The sequence below is a fragment of the Budorcas taxicolor genome, chromosome 4 (genome assembly GCF_023091745.1).
Source record: "Budorcas taxicolor isolate Tak-1 chromosome 4, Takin1.1, whole genome shotgun sequence".
In the NCBI taxonomy this organism is placed as follows: Eukaryota; Metazoa; Chordata; class Mammalia; order Artiodactyla; family Bovidae; genus Budorcas; species Budorcas taxicolor.
Window position 1 is genome coordinate 116685116 of NC_068913.1, and position 25461 is coordinate 116710576.

At 43.0% G+C, this 25461-nt stretch overlaps 1 protein-coding gene across 1 annotated transcript; it reads right to left on the reverse strand.

Moving 5' to 3' along the window:
• Positions 1–2178: 2178 nt before the first annotated feature.
• XRCC2 (X-ray repair cross complementing 2) lies at positions 2179–24462 on the reverse strand. Its single transcript, XM_052639191.1, has 3 exons — positions 24356–24462; positions 11629–11710; positions 2179–2900 (listed from the first exon to the last, which is right to left on the reverse strand). Exons 1-3 carry the CDS (start codon positions 24392–24394, stop codon positions 2179–2181), a joined length of 843 nt encoding a protein of 280 aa, XP_052495151.1. The 5' UTR covers positions 24395–24462.
• Between the last annotated feature and the right edge of the window lie 999 nt (positions 24463–25461).

Genomic DNA, 25461 nt, shown 5'->3' on the forward strand with positions numbered 1-25461 from the left:
CTGAAACTCCAATACTTTGGCCACCTCATGTGAAGAGTTCTCATTGGAAAAGACCCTGATGCTGGGAGGGATTGGGGGCAGGAAGAGAAGGGGACGACAGAGGACGAGATAGCTGGATGGCATCACCGACTCGATGGACATTGTGTCTGAGTAAACTCCGGGAGATGGTGATGGACAGGGAGGCCTGGCGTGTTGCAATTCGTGGGGCTGCAAAGAGTCAGACATGACTGAGCGACTGAACTGAACTTACGTATAACATGTACTGCATGTAATAAAATACACAAGAATATAAAATGAAAAAGGAACTGTGGATAAAATATGGTAATAAAGTATATTAATAGCAAAATAACATTTATTGAGGGCACACAGGTAAGTCGGTGTAGATGACACTAATGTGATCTGATGTAATTTAACTTGATTAACAATTAGAATGCCATCATTTTAAATTCCATAATGTGGCTGAATAGCCTGATGACTTATTGCCTGCCGACAGTTTGGTTCCCCCTCAACTCACAACAAAAGCAGTCCCTAGACAAGGATTTTGTTTTTTAGGGAGAGAATCCCATGAGGCCGCATGAGAGTGGGGAAGTGAGAGGAAAGGGTGGAAGGTGAGAAACAGTGAGAGAATGAGGAGATGGCTCCTACAGGGGCCGCCTGAGAAATACCTTGGTTCTCACCCAGACGTGAGGAGTTACCAACCTACCATGAGCTGGCCCTCACTGGTAAGGACTGCCCCGCCTGGCCCACATGCCGCCCAGCAGGCTGTGTCCAGACGACACACTCGCAGAAGTCGCTGGGTTTCGGAACTGCAGGTTCCCCAAAGCTGGAGGAGCTGCAGGTACAGACAGCATATGCTGCATCTGCTATGCCTGCATTATGAAAATGATCTTTTAAGCCCTTACAGAGCAGCTTTGTTAGGTAAGTCAACATACAGTTAATTTTAACTAAACAGCTTACATTTAAATGATTACACCCTTGAGAACACCCGAGTCCGTTGTTCTTTCCACTTTTCCTACAGGATACCTCAAAAATACAAGTGACATAAGGCAATATGATATACGGGTTGAATGAGTGATAGGGTCAATCTGAATATCAAATATTGATGACTCAATCCTTTCTTAGATTAGAATCTACGAATCAAGGTTCTAAATTTTTCTTGCTCCTTCACCGCAGGCTACCTCGTGCGCCCCTGGAGGTGCATGCCAGGGGCCATTTCTGGTGCTTTCTGGCCATTACTGGACCAAGGGATATAAAGCCTTGTCCAGCTCTCAGCTGGCAGCGTTTCAATTCCTTTCAGGGTATGTCTGACCTATTCTAAATGGGTAAGAAAACACAAGTAATGTACAATTATACTATAGTTTTAGCATTTGTCTCTTACTTAACAAAGGTAGGAGGAGAAAGCGGTGATAGGACCAGATGGCTGGATGCCATCATGGACTCAATGGATACAAGTTTGAGCAAACTCCGGGAGATGGTGAAGGACAGGGAAGCCTGGCGTGCTGCAGTCCGTGGGGTCACAAACAGTTGAATATGACTGAGCAACTGAACAACAACAAACAACAAGTTACTTAACAAGAAAGATGAAAATTTCAACCTTCACAGAATTCTCTGAATGGGTATCTCATTTCCCTGTGATTTAACAATTATACAGAAACCCAACCACTGTGTCCTGGGATTCAGTATAACAGATCAGAATGCTCTGACTTCCTGTAGTCTTGGGTGTGAACGGCAGATTGGGTAGGCTCCTTGCTTTCATCCCCTTTACAGAAATAACAGCTCCATAGAAACATTTTCCAAGTTCACAGCTTCTTAAAGGAGTTAAATATGAAAAATCAGAAAGGCGTTTCAACTTTCCTAAACAAGTATTTAACTGAGTTCCAGAAATGTGACACAAAGTTAGAAAACTCCATTTTATTTGGACTGAAATGTGTATCTTATGTATTTAGTTTTAAAACAACTTAATATAGTTTAACTATTATTATTATCACTCTGAATAATCTTCAACAACCCAGGAACAGAACAGTCTTAAGGTTCCAGTTTAAGAACTCCATTCTGTGTAGAAACGTGGTTATGTTAGATTCCCTTAGAGTTTAAAACTTTAGAATCAAATCATTTTAGCCTATTAAACACTTTTTAAAACTTCCATAACATCTGACCAAAGACTGTTTAAGATACACATCAACAAAACTCAACACCACTTTCTCCAATAGTAAAAAAGTGTTTTTTTAAATTGTTACTTTTTAAATGACGTGAAACTAAAGAAAACTGGTTGCCGGCTTTAGAATCATTTTGTTTGGAGAAGAGGATTCTACGCTTCACTACCTGCTGCCACGCCTTACAGAGATAGGGCCTATAGTCCACATCCACGTCACCCGGGCGATTAAAGGCACAGGAAGGCCCTTCCTCCGGGTTTGAGGCTTTCTGCATTATACTTTGCGTTGTTGCAAAGAGAACCAAGCGATACTCGTTTACAAGCTTCTCTAAGAGCTGAGAGCACTTCTTCAGAGTCGACTCCTGTAAGTTAACACTTTCTCCTCCGTTCGCGCGGTCTATCCAATAAAAAGCTGACAGGCTATCCAAAATCAAAAGGCAGACAGAAGGATGACTGCAGAGCATGGTTTGCAGCGAGCACAGGGTGAGGAGTAACTGGGTGCTACCACCGCAGTACAGCAGAAACAATCGGCCAAGGCAGCGGCGCACTGTTTCTTCAGAGCTCTGGGACAGCCGATGCTCCAGGACCGTAACCAGCCGGAGCATATCAAAGTGGTAATCTGTATCAATAAACACGACTTCTACTTCCAGTCCCCCTTCCGATTTTGGAAGTATACATCGTGCTGTCAGATGATAAAGCATTTCGGTTTTTCCTGTTCCTTCTGCACCATGAAATTCAAGAATATCACCTGTGTAAAATTTAAAAACGTCAGTCAAAATGCAGCAGCACAATAATGACAGGATACAAAATGAAGTCGGCAAAAAATGTTTTTTATAAAGACATTTATGGAAATTTTCTCTTTTGAAAGAAAATCTAAACCCATTTGCCAAAAGGAATTTGTATACGCAAATACAAATGAAGAAATTAAACGTAAATCATTCATTTCACCTCTGAAAAAGGTGTTGGTTGTTAATTAGCACCAAGAAAATTTGACAAACAAGATGAGATGGTTGAAATGGGCCTATGGGCATCTCCTGGAGATGAGTTACAGCGCTGCGAATAAAGTGCCTTAGACCAAGCATCTTTTAAAAAGATACTGACTACTGGTACACATTTCTAGTCATTAATCACCCAATATCTGGTTTCTCCTTTTTCTTTAAGTGTAAAACCCCACTTTCGGGGGAAAAGCAATGTGCACAGCTTAAAAGCAATTTCCCCAGTCTTCCTTGCAAAGAGAGGCCGCCAGATACCACCGTGTGGCCACAGGTGGGCGTTTGCTGGGGGTCCCCAGTTGTGCTGGCCTGACACAGGCGCCACTTCTGCTCTGCTGCTCCCTTCTCAGAGGTGACAGCTATCTGGAAACAGCGAGGACGGCAGGTACACACTGCAGAGGGGAGGCCCCAAGGAGGATGGAGCAGGAAGACTGGAGGTGCCCAGGACGTGGATGACAATGCAGAACCCTGCACAGCAGCCACGCACAGCCTGCCTCCACACCAACATGAAGAACGTAAGTCATGAGGCTGGGCTTCTGTTACGTGCAGCTGAAACACTCCCTAACAAGGGCTTCCCAAAGTGGCTGGCCTTCTGGGTGGAAGGGCTCTTGACTGTGCAATTTCACACACACAGGCAGTAGGGCCCACAGCCCTCAGGCCCTGAGTGCCAACTGCATCCCCGGGGGAAACACCTTGCACGTTTCCATACTGCCTTTAGTTGCCATGTGCTGTATGAATCCCGCTCGACACTGTTTCGTTGAAGTGACACCTGCATTGTAAGTTATTTTCCGAGCGTTATAAGTCAGGGTCAGCTACTCCGAAGACTCAAATCTCTTTCTTGGCAGGTTCGAGTAAGTCTCGTTTATTGAGGACAGCACAAATGAAACACCTGGGGAAACTGTCCTGCCGCCAGACTTTCAAAATCCACTCAAAACGGGCTTTTCCATTCTTGTCTATTTGCCATTCACTTTACGGCTAAACAGTATAACTGGAAACACCATGTTAAAAAGGCAGTTTCTTAGGTTCTGACCCGACTACAAGGTCTGTCTGAGAGTCCAGTTACTTTATTTCCTGTTACTACTAACAAACCATTGTATGTTGGAACACTCACAAATAATCTGTAAGAAATCTAGCAATCTGCCACCATACCATATTTAAGTAGTATAAAACTTCAGCCAAATTTTACTATAATCTTATATACAATTTGCAATTCAAATTTTTAATTAAAAAGATTCCCCTCGCCCCCATTCCCAAGATTTCAGCCTCAGAGAGTAAAATTATCTTCACATTAACAATTGTTCACGGATGCTCTTATGGTGACTAAAATTATATTCAGTTATATTCAACCCAGAAGTTCAGGTTACTCCCTCCTACCATATAGCTAAGGAAGAACTAAGTGGAAATCCTCCCCATACCCCCAAATAAAGTCTTTTACCGCCCTATATTATAGAAAGAGAATAAGCTACATCACTAGATGAAGGAACATTAACATTGAGCCAACAGTAATAGGGAAGGAAAGGTGAAAACACAGCTTAGCAAGGTTGATGGGAAAGTGGCTGTGAGGACGCAGCGGACCACGCAGAGGCGTGGTGGGGCGATAACAAGCAGACCACACACATGCACCTCTTTTTCCTGGCAAGTCGGCCCACAAGGCCGAGGAGCAGCCTCAACGCTTCCACGGGGCTTTCCAGCGGAAAAAGGGACTCCTAATAACACTCAGAGGTAGGAAAAGCTAACCTGATCGTCGATCGTCATTACATTTACAAGGTATGGCATTTCTGACGATTTACTTGATAGATTTCTTGTTCACTACTTTAAGGTAGGAACTTGAATACTCTATCCTTAGTGCAGAGTACAGTATCTTTTGAATGCATTTCATCGGATTCTTCTCTTCTTAAGAACGTCTTGAAAGAAATCTAAAAAATGAAAATGTAAGTTCTCATTCCATGCAGAAAGTCAATTTTGGAACACAGCATTTTGAAAGGGAGCAGGTGTGGTAGGGAGGCGCAGGTGGGGTGTGGCTTTGGTTAGCAGAGTGGGCAGGTGTGAAGGCCACTGACCAAGGCGTGGAATGAGGGGCCAACACCAGAGATAAGCCAGGGCAGGAGCCAACGGTTCAGGGCTGGTTCAGCCCCCGCCAGCTGCCCCTGGGCCAAGTGTGCTGACGCTTCGTTTCTATCAAGTCTTTGGCCTCCTTCACTTACTCAGAAGGTAAGGGGAAACCTAGCGTAGTGACTTAAAAGTTCTCAAAGACAGGCTTGGAAGTACCATGTAAAGAAAGAAAAAGACTGAGTAGAGAGTTTTCATCCACATATCACATAAATATTCTAACAAGAATTTAGCTTTCAAAATGGTACGTTAAGATGTATCTCTAGGTGTCAAAAATAAATATATCCTACGGCCACTAGGATTCAAGATTCATGACAGTAATAAGAAAGAGAGTAATTTAGGAATAAGCTACATAGAAACAGAGAACAGAAAACTCTTTAGGGGAGTGGGAGTGAACCTAAGACAGAGGCCAAAACTCAATTCTCAGGACACACCCACAGTTAGAGGAGCCAGCATGAAGGCAGGTACGACAGAAATTTCGTAGGGATAGTACTAAATAATAGTAAATGCAGCAGCAAAGTTCTAAAAATGAAAAAACAGCCCGGGAGAGGTGAGGAACAGATCGCCGGCCTGTCCTGGATAGTAACCTGACAGCAGTAAATGTACGGTCTGCAAAAGCACCTTTAACACAAACATTATTTTATGAGCCAAACTTTAAAAACAGAGATGCTCAGTCTGCAGCAGCACCAGAGGGAGCAGTCACTCTTTAGAGAAGAGCAGGAGGGAAATCAGCCTGGAGGAAGGGAGGCACACATGCGGAACCAGAAAAATAACAATGGTTTAGGCTCGTTTCAAGAGTAAAAATTCAACAGCAATTTCATGTGGCTGGAGAGTCAAATGAAGATAAGGTAAGATAAATGTAACATATTCTGAGGCAACAGAGGAGGGACTCCGCAGGGAGCTAGAAACCCAAGATATTGGTGAGAGGGTAACTGTGAGACCTCTCCGGATGTTTTCTGGAGTTCTCAGAACAGAGGGAAAATGAAAACTTTGCTAAGTGTTTTCTTGGATAGAGCTGTGGGGCTCATAAACATGTTTTCAGCGGTAATTCAAGAGTAAGGCTTTGAGTGCACTCTCCTACAAGATCTAACGAGGCTTTCTAAACCCATGCATTAACTGAGACCAGCCGGTGTGGTGTGAATATGGATTCTTCATAGCCCTGGTTCAGCATGAATGAAACTGAGATAAAGTTTAAGGCTGTCTGAGAGACTATTAGGTAGGTAGAAGCACTCTTCCCCTTTTACAGATTAGTAGCAAAGTGAGGGGGAAAAGGGCATTTCTAACAACCGGGTAAGTAAAATCTGCCAACTTGGAAATTAAAGATGAATATGATCATTAACTTCTTGAACTAGATTCTCTACAAATGTTTGTTTAATGATGAACTGAAATAAATTTCATTGATTTTTATAAACATTTACTACCTAATCATAAGATCAAAAATAATATTCAAACATAATGTTCTATAGGGAGACAGGGTCCTTTTAACTGCATCTGAAACACTATCTCATAAGTTTCTGTGAGCTGTTAAGAGAAATCTTGCCCTAGTCCAGTCAAATTACTGAGTATGACAACTGGTAGTTAAAGAAAAAACCCAAACCAAAAAAAAAAAAAAATCACCTCTACAGTTTGACAGTTGACAAGTTAAACTAAACCAGAAAATCTGGATGGTTTGGCCTTGATAGTTACCATCACAAATAGAATGCTGTAAGGGGTTTGGGTAGCAGATTGTCAGAGTGAGTTTATGAATCTAAAGAGCCTTCAAAATAAGGAAAAGAGAGAAAAGCCAAAAAATACATCCTCTAGGTACCAACTTACTTCCTTGGAGGCTCAGACAGTAAAGAATCAACCTGCAATGCAGGAGACCTGGGTTTGATTTCTGGGTTGGGAAGATCCCATGGAGGAGGGCATGGCAACCCCCTCCAGTATTCTTGCCAGGAGAATCCCATGGGCAGAGGAGCCTGACAGGCCACGGTCCATGGGGTCTCAAAGAGTCAGACACGACTGAGCGATCATATAACAAGCGAGCTGAATTTGCAGAGCAATCACTATCGTACTGAAGAGATAATGAGTTTGCATATGGTCCTGAATAACTACTATCCAGAAAAAGCATTAAAAACGTTTCACAACAGTATTGGAGATGCTTGTAACCCCTCAATCTCTTACTGCTTCAAAATGAACTTCCCTGTAACACTTTCTGTTAAAGTGCTGTTGTTGATAAATAACCCTTATAATCCTGGTCTTATGTCTGCTGTTGCTCTAAAGAGTATTCATCTAATCAGGTATTTTTTTCATCTAACTAGTTTTATAGCTCTAAGATCTATCATAATTTTAAGTAAACTTTTTTGTTAGTGACTGAACATAATGGTGTTTTTTAAAGTTTCTAGAAACATAACATTCAAATGTATAAGCTGTGCTTCGAATCCATGTTTTAGTCAGTTCCATAAGGTTCAATGTAATAATATCCTTTCTGATAGACTAAAAAGATAGTTGAATCTTTTGTCTAATATGTTTGATCAAAATTTGTCATTTATTATTGACAGTTTAGAATTTTTTTGACTAACACATATGCTCTATAGGAAATACTAAAAGGAGTCCTTCAGGATGCATAAAAGGATAGCAGTAGACAGTAACTTAATTCCAAATGAGCAAATAAAGAACACAGGTAAATATAACTGTATAGGTAAATGTAAGAGTTATGTGTTTTATAGTTGTAATTATTTTTTCATCTGATTTAAGAAACAACTGCATTAAGTAATTTTAATGATTTTAACTAAGCAAAATTTTAAGTGTGAAGGGCATATACTGTATAAATGCATAATTTATAACAGCAAGAGGAAGGGGACAGGAATGGAGCTACGATAGCAAAGATTTTTTACAAAAAATATAGAAATTAAGGTGGTATGTAACCCATACTAGACTGTTATAAATTAAGATGTTGACTGTGATCCTGAGGGTGATCATGAGGTAACTAACACAAAAAAGGTAAAAATAATGACAAGGAATTAAAATTATACTAGAAAATATCTACTTAACACAAAGTAAAAGTGTTAGTTGCTCAGTTGGGTCTATTTTTTCTTTACTTTTTGTGTGTCCAGCTCTTTGAGAACCCCATGGATGGCAGCCCACCAGATTCCTCGGTCCATGGAATTCTCCAAGCAAGAATACTGGAGTGGGTTGCCATGCCCTTCTTCAGGTGATCTTCCTGCCTTGGGGATCGAACCCAGGTCTCCTGAACTGCAGGCAGATTCTTTACCCTGTGAGCCACCACTGACGCCCATTTAACACAGAAGAGAGTAAAGGATTGAACGGAGGAACAAAAGAGATGCAGGACACATATGAACAGACAGCAGGATGGCACCCATAAACCCTGTCTTAACTAATAACAAACGGACTAAACAGTCCAAACAAAAGGCAGAGACTGACAAAAGGGAATAAAAAAACATGATCCAACTACAGGTTGTCTACAGCGGGCATACTTTACAACCCAAGTCACAAGGTTGATACTAAAAGGACAGAAGACGAAATACTATGCAAGCGTAACCAACAGAGACTAGAAGCGGCTAGCCTGTCACCAGACAGAATACGTCTCCAGAACTTTATCACCTCCCAAAACTGAAAATCTGTACCCAGTAAACAATTCTCTCTTCCCTCCCCAGCCCCTGGAAACCACCATTCCACTTTCTGTTTCCATGGATCTGACTATTTTAGACTCCCCATATAATACAGGGGATTCAGGAAGTATTTTTCTTTTTGTGACTGGCTTATTTCACTAAGCATGTCCTCAAGATTCATTCATGTTGTAGCATATGTCAGAATTTCTCTCCTTTTGAAGGCTGAATAATATTCCATTCTATGTACAGACCACCTTTGTTTAAATCCATTCATCTGTTGATGAGCACTTGGGTTGCTTTCATCTCTGAGCAATTACTGTGAATACTGCTGCTATGAACACAGGTATGCAAATAATACCTGTTCAATACCCTGCTTTTGATTCTTTTCAACTGTATACCCAGAAGTACAATGGTAGTTCTATATTTTACTTTTTGAGGAACCCTCAAACTGTTTTCCATAATGGCTGCACCATTATGATCCCATTTTTATGATCCTAACATTTTATGATCCCGTCAATAGTGCACAATGGTACTAATCTGCTCACCGCCTCACTAACACTTGTGAGTTTGTTATGACAGTAGCCATCTTAAAGGGTGTGAGATGACAAAGAGAAACATTTTAAAATGATTAATAAGTCAACTCATTGATAAGCTATAATAATGATAATAAACATACATGTGCCCAATACTACATGAAACCCACAAAAACTGACAGGGAGAAACAGACAATTCACCAATAGTTGGAGACTAAAAGACTAAAATATCCAACTTTCAATAACGGACAGAACAACTAGACAGAAGATCAGCAAGGAAAAGGATACTTGAACAACACTAAAAGCCAACTAGAACTAAGAGACACCAATAAAACGCTTGGCCCAGCCACAGCAGAGTACACATTCTTCTCAAGCACACATGGGACATTCTCCAGGATGGACCATATGCTTGGCCAGAAACACAGCTCAATAAATTTAAACAGACTGAAATCACAGAAGTATGTTCTCTGATCAGAAAATAATGAAAACAGAAATCAGTTACAATGATACCAAAAGCCCTAAATCCTTTCGACCCTGGATTAGGCAATGGCTTCTTAGTTTTGATACCAAAGACAAGAGCAAGAAAAACTGGATAAATTGGTGGACTTCATCAAAATTAGTAACTTTGTGCCTTAATGGAGAAAAGAAACTACAAAATAGGAGAAAATATCTGCACATCACATATTTAATAAAGGCTTGTAGCTAAAATATATAGAAGACTCACCTCAATAATAAAAACACAGCCCAATTTTATAAATAGGCAAAAGATCTGATATTTCCCCAAGTTACACACACTAATTGCCAAAAAGCACAGGCAAAGATGCTTAACACCATTAGCCATTAGGGAAATGTAAATCAAAACCACAATGAGGTATCACTTCATTCTCACTGGGAAGGCTATAATCAAAAAGACAGACAATAGCTGTTTGCAGGATCTGGGCAAACTGGAACCAGTACACACTTCACTGACGGTGACAGGTGAAGTGTGGGTTTCCCAGCAGGCGCTTTAGACAACAGTCTGGAAATTTTGCCAAAGGTTAAACACAGAGCTACCATACAACCCAGCAGCTCCTCTCGTAGGTATTACCCAAGAAAACTGAAAATATTTCTCCAGAGAAAAACTTGTACACAAGATGATCATAGTAGCGTTACTCTTAATAACCAAAAAGTAGAAACCACCCAAATGGCCACCAACTGAAGAATGGATACAACAGAACATTAGTCAATAAAAAGGAACAAACTACTTGATGCACGCTACAGTATAATAAATCTTGAAAATATGAAGCAAAGTAGACATCAATGACAAAAGACCATATACTGGATGGTTCCAACGACACGAAATGTCCAGAAAAGGCACATCACTGAAGCAGAAAGTAGACTAATAGGCGCCTGGAGCTAAGGGACATGAGAGGAACTGAGGAGCGGCCACCAACAGGCATGGCTGTCTTCCGGGGGTGAAGAAAATGTTCTAGCACTGACTGTGCCAACAGACGCATAAGTGCAAACTGTACACTTGAGTGGGTGAACTGCATCCCTTTAAAGACTATTACACTGGGAAAGAAAAAACACACACACACATCTAAGCACACCACCTTCTTTTTTCAGTTTCCCCTAGTGGAGAAGTGTTAGTAGAATAAGTGGGTATCATTTTCCCTATAGTAAAAATATTTACAGAACTACCAAGTACCTAAGAACCTTCCTGTGATCCTCAAACTTGTAAGGAAACAATAAGCAACAAACTCCCACAATTACTGTGCTGGGATAAGAGAGGTTGTTTACACGGAAGACTTACTGAAGGTAAACCAGCTCCATCTCAGCTGGCAGACAACGAAGGCTAGAAAGCAAGCCGCCATCATCTCTGTCCCAGTTTTTAATTTCACGTTTAATCTACGTAGGCTCTTGCTAGAAGTGTGAGTGTATATATGAATGTGTGTGTGTGGGTGTGTTAGTTGCTCAGTCGTATCCAACTCTTTGCAACCCCGTGGTCTGTAGCTCACAGGCTCCTCTGTCTATGGAATTCTCCCAGACAAGAATACTGCAGTGGATTGCCTTTCCCTTCTCCAGGGGATCTTACCAACCCATGGGTCGAACCTGGGTCTCCCACATTGCAAGCAGATTCTTTACCATCTGAGCCACCAGGGAAACCCATATATGGATATAAGTGGGGGGAAAACTTGTTTTATAAAACTTAATTTATGACACTATATTTTGGATTGAGACTGTGTTTTTACCATGCACAGGTGACTCTTCATCAGCAAACAGATGTGGTTCTATTTCTTTCAAGGAACTTCTACCTTCCAGTCGGGCAAGGAGCTTGCAAAAGGCAGGAAAAAAAGAGAGAGAAGGAAAATTTATTATCTAAAAACTTAAAATTCAACACACACACACATAATCCTACAAATCAATATTTATACAATTTACCAAAAGTCTCTAAGAAACTTTTCATCAGCATTTTGAGGATTTGGAGGAAATTATGAAATAGAAAATATAATTTAGCAGAAAAGTTGTGTTCATTTACCCAGAATATACTTTATTTTTTACATACCAAGTACTCTTGGTATAAAATGAGTCTCTGCCTTGAAAGAAGCCAATAGCATAGTTGGGGACACAGAATCAAACTAACTGCACAGTATTTACCTTCCTTACTTGCTATAATTATCTTTCTCACTATGCCCACCACACTTGTCATACAGGTATCAACTTTTGTCTGTTCATTATATTGCCAGCTCCTTATCTGGTGGAGGGGATGGGAAGGGAAGGGACAATGGAGAAAAACTCTCCCTGAGAAGCTCCAAATACTTGAATCTGTGAACAGGGCACATAGGCAGGCATAGCCGGCAGATGCAACATCAGCCAAGATTAAAAGGTTATAAACAGCTGTGTGTAGGTAAACTGTAAGGAGATCTGAAATGCCAGAGCTTGCGGCACAAAACACGTAGGACATAACGAAGTCCTAAAGAACAGAAGTCAGATCACAAAAGATCTTGGATGTCACCTTTATGAGTTTGCTCTCTCATTTGTAGATTAGAGCAAGGGGTTTTCAGAAGCAATGAATAGACCTCCCTGGTTGTCCAGTGGTTAAGAATCTGCCTGCCAACGCAAGAGACACGGGTTCGATCCCAGGTCCGGGAAGATCCCACATGCCGGGGAGCAACTCAGCACAGTTACTGAGCCTGCTCGCCTTAAAGCCTGTGCTCTGCCACGAGAGAAGCCTACACACTGCAGTGGAGAGCAGCCCCACTCAGCACAACCGGAGAAAGTCCGTGCACTGCAACAAAGACCCGGCACAGCCAAAAATAAATCATAAGTTTAAAAAAAAAGAAGCAATTTACAGGTAAGAGTAGACAGAAACTGACCCACTAGATCTCTGGGCTTGAGTTTTTCATCGGTAAAAGGAAGAAAAAAACAGTATTTCCTTCATAAGACTGCTAAGGATTCAACGTGTTCCAAGAGAAACTGATGCTTAGAGTGGTGGGGTGAGGGGCTGGAGGCAGCTCAGCCTCAGTTATTGGTGGGCTGACTATGTCCACACGACAAAGCCCCATGAAGACTCTGGACACCAAAGCCCAGGTGAGCTTCCTCGGCCGGCACACTGTCCTCGCTGTCGCTGGGGAAAGCTAGCACTGACCACCCTCCACCAGGACAGGACAACTGGAGGCTCCCTGTTCGGAATTCTGGATTTTGTCCCACTGTATCTCTTCCCTGGGCTGATTTCAATGTTTCCTTTTGCTGCAGTAAACTATAAGCGTGACTAAGCTTTCAGTGTATTCTGTAAGTCCTTCCAGCAAATCACTAAACCTGAAGGTAGCCTTGGGAACCGCCAAACATGCAATTAATGTCTGAATGAGAGAGGGGGTGAGGACCTGAAACTCTGCAGGACCTGAAACTGTGGAGTCTTGGGGACTTCTCCCAACTTCACACACAAAGAAAGCACTTCTGCTGCAAACCGAAACGCAGTGGGTTTTCTCTAGGAAAAGCACTTGTGTGATTATCTGAGATGGGTACTTTTTCATAAAACACTTTGATTTGAAGAATGACTGACAAATTATGATTACACAAACTTCGGTATCTGTCAGACATCTTATTGAAAATGAAGAAAGTGAGCCTATCACTTTAAGGAAAAGTAACTGACAGTATTTGCTGCCAATGATAAAATGTGAATTTTGGAAAACTTTTATCTACTACTGTGAGCTTGACAGCATCCCGATACTTAAGGTACTGGTGAAATCACTGGTGATGTTAACAAATGTGATTTTGGGGGGCTAATTATTTAACAAATGTGTAAATACTTGGAAGATCTACATAACTCAGTGAACCACCATTTCCAAATGACCAATCACTGAGTAAAATTCACTCTCAGAGAGTTTAAAGTTAACGATAAATCAATGAATTGTAACATATGAAAAGTCTACTGACATAATTTCATATTCTACAATGCAATTAACTTCACTACTTGTCAAGTTTTGGTATACTGTCAAGGAAGAATATCCATAATTGTCCGAAAATACTCCTCCCTTTTCCAACTCTGTAAGAGCCGAGATGATCTTCACAAACTTTAACCAGAACAACATATAGTAATAGATTAGATACAGAAGGAGAGATGAGAACCCAGTTAATTTCACTCTTCACTACATTTTTTGTTTAGGAAAACATAGCTATTTTTCATAATAATACACAAATAGGCAATATTAACAACATATACAAGTCATCTGATGGGATGAAGTATCTTCCAAACCCAAGTAGAAAATACCCCAAATATCTGGTATAAACTTGACCATTACATAAATTTAAGTGAATGATGCCCAGATTTGAGGAGTTGAAAGAAGCAAGGTGTAATCAACCTAGAGCTTCAGAAGGGCAAAAAGTAAGTTAAGCCAAGGTACAAGGAATCCAACTAAGTTCTGCTTGACAGGACAGTTTAATTCCTTTAGGGAAGATGACCACGTCAGGCAGAGTTTGGTGATGGCAGCTATTAAGATAATTATTTCTCTTGATTCTCTAAGCAACCTTTCTGAGCCCAAATTTCCTAATTGGGAAAGAATACACGGAGGACACAATCTTCATCTATTTGGCACGTGAACTAAAATTGTGAATGAACAGTTTTGGCATTTGGTTTGCAAATCAGTATCTGCCAGGTTTTATCATCATAACAATACCTATCTAAGAACAGCTACTGTCTGTACTTGCTGCGGTATCAGCGGTACATGACTTACATACACTGTCTCTTTTAGCTGTTCCACTGACTCTATTCGTTGTCACTCTGCCTTCGGACGAGAAGATGAGCCAGGATTCCACCGGGATCTCTGGCTCCCAAAGCCTGGAGCTCCTCCCCTGCGCTGCAAAGCCTCAGAGTCTGTATTACTGAGTCGGACAAAAATCTGAGTGCAGGGACAACAGTTTTTGGATTTCCTCAGCTGAAGGTCAAAACAATCTAAGGTCCTGTCTAAACAATTACCTGGTCTCTCTCAACCATCTCTCGTAACACACCCTAACATCACAAGGATCCCCAAATGTTTTCTTTCAACAGCACAATCAACACTGGAGCAACACTACAAAGGGGGTAATACTTAATTATACAAATATCCATGGGTAAATATTCCAGTTTAATATTTCCAGTAAAGAGTCCAGTGAATAAGTTGCTGGGCATACACAGATACAACAGACAGTTCCTATCCTCAAAGAATTGAATGGGGCAGAGTCAAAGGGTTCAAGAATTCAAGAAAGTATTGGAGGTGCTGTAACAGAAATGACATGGGGCTCTGTGAAGGCACTGAAAAGGCACAGTGGATTCTAATCAGTGTGAGAGGCTACTTTAATTTTGAAAGCGATTCAGCATGTAGTTCTTTCAGGCACATACAAAATGTTCACTGATAGAGAAATGTCCTTTCCCTATACTCTAAAATACTGTAAGGCCCAGGCTATTGAATGAATGAAAACTCTATACATTCTTGAGGTCCACCTCCTTCCAGAAAGCTAGTCCTATACTTCAGAACACGTTACCAGTCTCCCTCATCTGGACGTAAGAGCTTAAAGGAGAGGGCTCTATCTTGGCTCACCACCAATTCCAAAATGCTTTACATCTGGCACAAACTTAGTAGCTGCTTGTTAAGATGAAGGTAAACAGGGCACAGGTAGGTAGAACTGGGCAAAGGCTGGAGTAAAGGGATCCTTAAGCTATACAAATTTTCTTATGTTTGGACAATCTATGCAAAGTTCTACAAAAGTCCATGAGTATTCTTAGTTATCGCTAAAGTTATTAATAGTCATTAACAAGAGTCTGTTTTACAGGCAATCATATACCTTCAAGGTATATGTTTATTATATATGCTTATTAAGTAGAATGCGTATCGTAAAGATGCTTTAAAGCATCATTTTATCTTTATGGAGAAGCTTACACTAGAGCAGGAAGGGGAGCTTAAAGATCAAATCACCAGAAATGAATGGTATCAAGGCAGACATGCATATGTACTTGTCATTTGGATAAAGGCTCATTTCCCCTGACCTTTTGTGATGAAATCTGTTTGCAGATGGACCCAGCAGCAAGGTTTCAAACCAGTTATGTGTGAAAGTCCATCTACACTCTAAACCAAATATTCACCCCCCTGCCCTATAACAAGCTTGGACTTCCATCTACAAACAATATAATTTTTAGTAGTTTTCCTGCATATACAATATATAGAGGAAATTTACTCCAGGCAAACATATGCAACTATAATAACAGTTTCCCAGGTGGCTCAGCAATAAAGAATCCACCAGTCAATGCAGGGGATGCAGGTTGGACCCCTGGGTCAGGAAGAGCCCCTGGAGAAGAAATGGCAACCCACTCCAGTGTTCTTGCCTGGGAAATCCCATGGACTGGTGGGCTATAGTCCACGTGATTGCAGAGTCAAACAGACTTAGTAACTAAACAACACATAACATAAAGAGACAAGCTGGAACATGTAGGAAGGCAAGGAAACAGCATCTATGTTAATATGTATGTGATCAATGCAAAATTTGGCCCTTATCATGGAGTCCCTTAAATCAGAGGACTAATTCTTTTATGAAATCAGGCTCTTCTCCTACTTAGAAAATTCAACTGCCCTTCAGGGCAGAGTACTAGGCCTGGCTCTTCAATAAAGCTTTTGTCTAAATTACATGGAAAAGACAGCTGTTACTCAGATACTAAATAGTACAAAAGCTCAACATTCAGAAAACGAAGATCATAGCATCCAGTCCCATCACTTCATGGCAAATAAATGGGGAAACAGTGGAAACAATGTCAGACTTTATTTTTTGGGGCTCCAAAATCACTGCAGATGGTGATTGCAGCCATGAAATTAAAAGACGCTTACTCCTTGGAAGAAAAGTTATGACCAACATAGATAGTATATTCAAAAGCAGGGACATTACTTTGCCGACTAAGGTCCGTCTAGTCAAGGCTATGGTTTTTCCAGTAGTCACGTATGGATGTGAGAGTTGGACTGTGAAGAAGGCTGAGCGCCGAAGAATTGATGCTTTTGCACTGTGGTGTTGGAGAAGACTCTTGAGAGTCCCTTGGACTGCAAGGAGATCCAACCAGTCCATTCTGAAGATCAGCCCTGGGATTTCTTTGGAAGGAATGATGCTCAAGCTGAAACTCCAGTACTTTGGCCACCTCATACAAAGAGTTGACTCATTGGAAAAGACTTTGATGCTGGGAGGGATTGGGGACAGGAGGAGAAGGAGACGACAGAGGATGAGATGGCTGGATGGCATCACCAACTCGATGGACCTGAGTCTGAGTGAAGTCCGGGAGTTGATGATGGACAGGGAGGCCTGGCATGCTGCGATTCATGGAGTTGCAAAGAGTCAGACATGACTGAGCGACTGAACTGAAATAGTACAATTCCATTGTTTCTAGTATATTCCCTGAGAGTTACTGCCTTTCACTAATGTTTTAAAAAGCAATCATCCTATAAGAAAAATATATTGAAAGTCAGGGGAAAATTACTATATGTACTTAAGCAGCATTAATTTCTAGCAAAATAAAGACTAAATTTATGACATTCCACAAATTAGTAATTTCATTAAATGTACAGTGAAGATTTCACTAGGAAGTTATTATCAGACTGTGCTTCAAAATTTCACTTAGAAGAATCAACTATACACAAGACCTCAGAAAGAGATAACAAAGGATAGACTCAAAACTGCAGAACCTTAACACTGGAGAACACTCCCTCCCCTGGCCTCCTGCCCCGTTTGTGAGGGACTCCGCGGAGAAACATGTGAGGTGTATTCTCCTATCCTCTTGTTCTCTCTTCCCCAGGGAAGGAGGGATTTTTCCTGATGGATTATTTTAGACATGCACTGATCAGCCTGTTCCGGGGTCCTGACAGCTTGTCTGCAGGAAGTGCACCTTCTGCCTTTCTAGTCTAGGAGGGGTGCTTAGAAATGAGCATTTGGCAACATGTAACCTTGAGAAAAGCACTCTTAATGGAAGATGGAGACAGAAGCCAGATGTTGTTTAGTAGCTAAGCTGTGTCCTGCTCTTGCGACCCCATGGATTGCAGCCCACCAGGCACCTCTGTCCATGGGATTTCCCAGGCAAGAACACTGGAGTGGGTTGCCATTTCCTTCTCCAGGGGATCTTTCTAACCTAGGGACCGAAGCTGTGTCTCCAGCATTGCACAGGTATTCTTTACTCAGTTACTGGGTAAGACCTACTGAGCACCTACAGTGAGCTAAATACTGTTCTAAACACTGAGACTTAAAGGAATAAACAGAGAACATCTGCAATGATGATTCTTAAATGGCAGGGGTGGGAGGTGGTAAGACAACACATGTATAATGTAAGATGTCAGATGTAAGTGTTCAGAGGAAGAAACAGGTAAGTGGAATAAAGATTAACAGTAGGAAGGGCACTTCCCTGGTGGCTCAGTGGTTAGGAACCTGCCTGCCGATGCAGGGGACATGGGTTCAGCCCTCAGCCTGAGAAGACCCCACATGCTGCAGGACAACCGAGCCTGTGTGCCTCCACTACTGAGCCTGCGCTCTAGGGCCGGTGAGCCGCAGCTACTGAGGCCTGCACGCTCCAGGGCCCATGCGCTGCAACAGGAGAAACCACCGCAGCGACTAACAGACAGCAGCTCCCACTCACCCCAGCTAGAGAAAGCCCGCACAATGCCACGAAGACCCAGCGTAGCCATAAACAAATCTTAAAAAACCAACAGTAGAAAGGACCTCCTCATACAAGTTGGCTTGTGAACAGAAACGATGCAAGTGTGGAAGTGAGCCGTGTCACCTTCTCAGGGAGAAGTATCTAGGCAGACTCAACAGGAACTGCAAAGGCTCTGAGGCCGAGGCAGATCTGGTACATTCAAGGAAGAGCAAGAACAGGGAGTCTGAAGAAGAGTGAGGGAGAGGAGATCACAAAGGCAGGAGAGGAGAGCTGACGTTATCGGTGGGGCTGAAGGACAAATCACAGTTTGCAAATCATGTAAGAAACAGGATTCCAGGTTCTACCATGAATGATACAGGAACCTCCAGAAAGCTCTGGGCAGTAGAGTCTGCTTCTGTTTTGAATGGAGCATCGTGGATACTACGTGGAAAATACATTAGAGGAAGTGTGAACAGGGTGGAGCGGAGGGCAATCAGGAGGTCACTGCAGTCAAGCAGGTAATGGTCACCAGGAAGAGGAACGGCTGCAGGAAAGGTAATGAAATGTGGTCAAACCCATGAAAACACATTGACGGCACAGACGACAGAACGCACTAATGAATGTGGGCTGACAGCAGGGGGAAACGCGGATTCAAGAATGACTTCAAGGGGTTTGGCTTGAACTAAAGGTAGAAAAAAATCCATCATTTAACAAGATAGGGAAGGCAGAGGAGAGAGCAGGCTGGGGCTGGGTGTACATGTGTGGTGGTACACCAAGGCTTCAGTTTGGGGCAAGGCTTCTCCTATTTTCATTCAGGAGTCAATCATGATGAACATGTTAAGTGTGGGAGGCCTATTAGACATCCATGTGGGTATCAAGAAGGTACTAAAACATGTGTGGCTAGAATTCAGGCATAAGATTGGAATTGATACCAGGTATTTTGTAAAGACAAAGTGAATTAGCTAGGAAAGCACAGATAGATTGGGAGTCCACTTGAAGTTGATGGTTATAAATTTAAAAATGAAATCAGTCAGCCTGGTTGTAATTTTCTCTAGCAATATCCAGCTGAGTGGGTAGACAGTAAACAGTAGGAAGTAGACAGCTAGGTTTAACCATGGTCAGGAAAGTAGTTGAGTTCAGTCATGTCCGACTCTTTGTGACCCCATGAACTGCAGCACGCCAGGCTTCCCTGTCCTTCACTAACTCCTGCAGCTTGCTCAAACTCATGTCCATTGAGTTGGTGATGCCATCCAACCATCTAATCCTCTGTCGCCCCCTTCTCCTTCTGCCCCCAATCCCTCCCAGCATCAGGGTCTTTTTCCAAGGAGTCAGTTCTTTGCATCAGGTGGCCAAAGTATTGGAGTTTCAGCTTCAACATCAGTCCTTCCAATGAACACCCAGGACTGATCTCCTTTAGGATGGACTGGTTGGATCTCCTTGCAGTCCAAGGGACTCTCAAGAGTCCTTCTTCAACACCACAGTTCAAAAGCATCAATTCTTCAGTGCTCAGCTTTCTTTATAGTCCAACTCTCACATCCATACATGACTACTAGAAAAACCATAGCCTTGACTAGACGGACCTTTGTTGGCAAAGTAATGTCTCTGCCTTTGTAGGTTAGGATGTAAAAAGACAAGGAAGTTGAAAGTACTCACAATGGAGGAATGGTAATGATGGAGCACTGATTCTGTTTTGGGTAAGAAGGGATGAAAAGAGAGAAGGGGACAGATGTTGTTCTATCACTGCAAGACCAAATACTATTTAATAAACACTACTTGTCTTATGTAATATTTGCCTCTTGTGGCTCCACATGGGTTCACAACCTAGGCTTCAAGGCTCACTGAAGTGGCCCTCCTATGCGTCACAGCATCGTGGGGGGGTGTTGTTTGGCATACCAGCCCTCTTGTGCCTCTTTGACTGCCAGCAACAGCCAGGTATGGGCCCGACGCTCCAGCACCATCCATTTCAGGCCTAGTTGATTCGGCAGGTGAGTTGAACCTTTTCTAAGAAAAGAAAACCAGGGGATTTCCAGGTGGACCAATGGTTATGATTCTGCACTGTCACTGCCAAGGGCACAGGTCAATACCTGGTTACAGAACTAAGATCCCATGTGCAGCACAGTGCAGCCAAACAATAAAGAAAACCAGGCATTACTATTTATCAAGTGTGTACTGTGCAGGGAATACTGTGCTTAGTGGAAGGATACGCAGAAATATAAGGACTCACCTTCTAGAAGTACAGCTGAAAGGGAACTGAGAATTTATCATCTATCACCCTCACCTTACAGCTAGAAGCCAAGGTTTAATATATGTGCTCAGCCGTGTCCCACTTTTTGCAGCCCCATGGACTGTAGCCCGCCAGGCTCTTCTGTCCGTGGGATTTTCCAGGCAAGAATACTGGAGTGAGTTGCCATTTCCCCCTCCATGGGATCTTCCTGACCCGGGGATAGAACCCCCATTCTTAGGTCTCCTGAGTTGGTAGGCAGATTCTTTATCACTAGCGCCACCTGCGAAGCCCCAAGGTTTAATAACTTATACAAAATCTCTCAGCTTGCTGCCGGCAGAGCCAAGGCTAGAATCAAGATCCAGCACTCTCCATCTCAGCCTCCAAAACAAGGACATTAGGAAATTTCTGGCAGGGAATTCCCTAGTGGTCTAGTGGTTCGTGTACTTCACTTTCACTGTGGTGGCCTGGGTTCAATAACTGGTTGGAAAACCGTCCCACATGCTGAGCAGAGCAGCCAAAACATCAAAAAAAAAAAAAGAGAGAGAGATTTCTGGGAAACGTCACAAAAATCCACCTTGTATGCATACTAATTGCTTCAGTCATGTTCAACTTTTTGCGACCCTATGGACTATAGCCCTACAGACTCCTCTGTCTATGGGATTCTCCAGGCAAGGATACTGGAGTGGGTTGCCATTTCCTCCTCCAGGGGATTTTCCCAACCCAGGGCGAGAACCCTCATTGGCAGACGGGTTCTTTACCACTAGCACCACCCTTGGGACATGATAATTGGGGTAGAGAGGTTTCCAACTTTTCACTTCATACTACTGGAATTTTCTGCCATAAGCATGTCCTACTTTAATAATAAATACAATAGAAACTATCATAATAAAATTAAAAGAGAAGAAAGAGTATATTGTACATGTCAACCAAAACTGGATAGTGAATTTTTTTATCCACCGGTTACTTTTATACTTAACAAATACTGGCATTTTTGAGAAAACTCAACATATATCACTACTTAACAACTATATGCAAATACAGCCACTTGGTGAGTGATACCAAAATATTGCCAAAAATCTTTTCTAATGTTCAGAGGAATATAAAAGTAAAAATACCATTGCTACTGTTTAAAAGTAAGGTAAAGAACAGACTATCTACCATAAATAGCATTCCAAGGTGTGTCTTCTTTAAATCAAGGGCTCACTATGTAAGTTTTCCACTTGCTCTCTCGCCTACTAGAAATTGCACCCCTGGAATCTGCTTAAAAAAAAAATCCTCTTTGCAACTTTCGTGTTTTTTTAAGACCCTGTATGAAATGTCTTTTGCCTCCTAGTCACAAGATGTAGGGAACGTTAGCTATTTTATAATATGGCTATTCTTGTGAATTAAAAATTTAAAGTAGCTTATTTCAGTTTCTTGGGATAGTCTGAGACCTCAGACATCTTCCTCAACACAGTGACTCCAAGAAGTTCGCGTAGTAGACTAATGTACAAAGAAAAGAAACAGAATCCAAATAAATTAAACAATGGCCACAGGGTGCCCAGCAATTTAGAAAAAAGAGGCTTGTTTAGTTGGTTTTGTTGACAAAAAGGAAAAAGAATAAAGAAGCATCCTCCCCACCCCCATCCGCTCTGTACTCCAAAGTAATTCTAGTAAGGCAGTCTTGCTGAGGATCGCCAGGCAGGCAGACGATGTGATGCATTTTTTGTTCAGTGATTTGACTGCACTGGGTTCTCAGTTTTCAGATACTAGCCTTGTTCTGACTGCAAAAGTCATCTGAGTTTAACCTGGGATTCAAATTATCATTTCAGTCAGTAAGCTTGTAGCTGTAGGAGTTCTTACAGGGAGAGGCGCCTCTACTCTAAAGGAGCAAGGGTTGGCAAACTATGGCCAGCAGGCCAAATCTTGATGTTTAAAAAAAAAAAGGTTGGGACTTCCCTGCTTGCTTAGTGATAAAAAATTTGCCTGACAATGTAGGAGACGTGAGTTCCATCCCTGGTCCAGCAAGACCTCACAGGCCGTGGAGCAACTAAGCCTGCGCCACAACTATCACGCCTGTGCTCTAGAGCCTGGGGACCACAACTACAAAGCCCACTTGCCACAGCCACCTAAGCCTGCTGTGCAGTACAAGCCGCGCTCCCAACAACAGAAGCCTCCGCACCACAACCAGAGAGCAGCCCCCACTTGCCACAACTACAGAAGGCTGGCACAGCAATGAAGACCTGGCACCAAAAATAAGATCCCCCCAAAGAACAAAAGGTTTATTGGAACAGAGCCACACTCATTTGTTTACACGTCTCTGGCTGCCTAAACATTAAACAGCAGAGCTGAGCAGTCCCGACAGACAGAATGGCCCGCAAAACCTAAATACAGACTATCTGGACCCGCACAGAAAGCTTGCTCATCAGTTTAGGGCACTGCTACCCACCCTCCCTCCTCTATAAAAGATCCTCCACAACCTGCACTGCCTATTTCTCAGGGCTGACCTCCCAACACTGTGTCCCCACTAGCTTTGTTTGGATTCAACTACAAAGAACTACCTGCACTTTCCCTAAATCAAGCAGCATAAACGTGAAAGTCGCGCGGTCGTGTCCGATTCTTTGCGACTCCATGGGCTATACAGTCGATGGAATTCTCCAGACCACAATACTGGAGTGTAGCCTTTCCCTTCTCCAGGGGATCTTCCCAACCCAGGGATCGAACCCAGGTCTCCCGCATTACAGGCGGATTCTTTACCAGCTGAGCCACCAGGGAAACCCAAAAAGACTGGAGTGGGTAGCCTATCCTTTCTCCAGGGGATCTTCCCGACCCAGGAATCGAACCCGGGGTCTCCTGCAATGCAGGTGGGTTCTTTACCAACTGAGCTATCAGGAAAACCCAAAGGCAGAACCCACATACTTCCAACTCCCTGCCCCATGTCACCCCTTCCTTGCCAAGCCACCTTCAAAAGGTCCCTGAAACTTCAGCTGTCGCCTCCTCCTCCCAGTTAAGTCTTCCAGGTTGCCCAAGGCCCTGTAATTTGCGGTCGGCCTCCCTTCTCAGTTCTGCAATAGCGGAAGCTGTTCCCTGCTTCTGACTCTAGATCTTTCACCCGCGGCGGACACATACTAAGTGCTTAGTTCTTGCTGGTTCAATTCCTGAATAAATCCTTGCAGGCCTCACACTGCTTGTGTGGCCCTGGATATTTAGGCTGGATATATATTGCAATAGCGAGAGCAGGACACCATAAGCAAAGACGTACAGAAGGCGAAGGTGGTGCCACCTACTCAGACACCCCTGTTCTAGAAAAATCTATGAACGATCAGCCGGGCGACACCCTACTTTTCTTAGCCTCTCCTGCACACCGTGTTTGACTGCCGTGCACAGGTTCGGCCCATAACGCTAGAGACTAGACAGCTCCCACTTTACACCGAGTCGTGTACGCAGTGAGCCCTCTGAGGGCCCCAGGTCTCCGGGGGGCGCAAGTTTGGGGGACGGGGCACCAGGGTCGCCGGCGCCCGGGCCCCGCGCGCCTCCTCCTTCTCCTGAGTGCCCGGGCCTCCCACGCCCTCTGGCCTCCCGCGCCCGCCCGTGGCCCTGTTCTCGTCTCCCTGGCTTTCACCCCGGCGCCTCTCACCTCCGTCCCAGATTCAGCCCTATGGAAGTCACTACACATCTCCCCAGAGGCTCGGAGCACCAGCCACTCAACCTTCCCGCCTGCAGCGCCATTTACCGCCCGGTGTCTTCCCCTCAGCCAGTCAGAGACGCTGACCCCTTGACCCCGGAGTGGGCATGCGCACTGCGCCCAGCCTCCGCAGGGGAGCCGGCGGGCATGCGCACTAGGGCGTTCGAGCTTGCAGGTTCACTTACGTCAGACCCCGCGTCTCCTAGGAGACTGGGAGACAGGTTGGGGGTTTATTTTCTCGTAAACTTCAATATGCTTTTGTTAAGTAAAACTAGCAGCGTGTGCGTGTGGCTCATGGTTGACTCTGAAAAAAAGTACATTAAATTTAAACGAATTTTTTAAAATATATCAAGCCGACAGATTTATCGAGTTCATTTTGGAGGCAGAAAAATTCTATTAATAAGTTGTTATCAAGTGTCTATGCGTTAAGATGAATATTAGATGAGATGATAAAATGGATGGATATTGAGTATTTGCTATTCTCCAGACCTTGTGCGGAGTCTTGGGAACAGAACAAAGAATAAGATACGTGTCTGAATGGAGTTATTCTCGGACTTGCCTCGTGGCTCAGCTGGTAAAGAATCCGCCTGCAATTCGAGAGGTCTGAATTGGATCCCTGGGTTGGGAAATACCCTGGAGAAGGGAACGGCTACCCACTCCAGTAATTCTGGCCTGGAAAATTCCATGGATTGTACAGACCATGGGGTCGCAAAGAGTCCCGACACGACGGAGCGACTTTCACTTTCACTGAATGAAGTTTATAGCATAGTAACGTCATTTATTCCAATGTCCCCTCTAAAAAGTCACTTTCCAATAGCTGTATCTGTTGTTTGGTGGGGCAAAACTTTGAAGTTGGTACTCTCCATTCTCTTAATCTTATCCTTACACTTGCAGCTGTGTAATTAAGAAATGATTTTATAACAGTAACGATAGTTAATATTTACAGTACCAGGCACTGTCCTAAGGGCTTTAATATATAATAATTGATTTAACTGGTTCCAAATAGGAAAATGAGTACGTCAAGGCTGTATATTGTCACCCTGCTTATTTAACTTCTA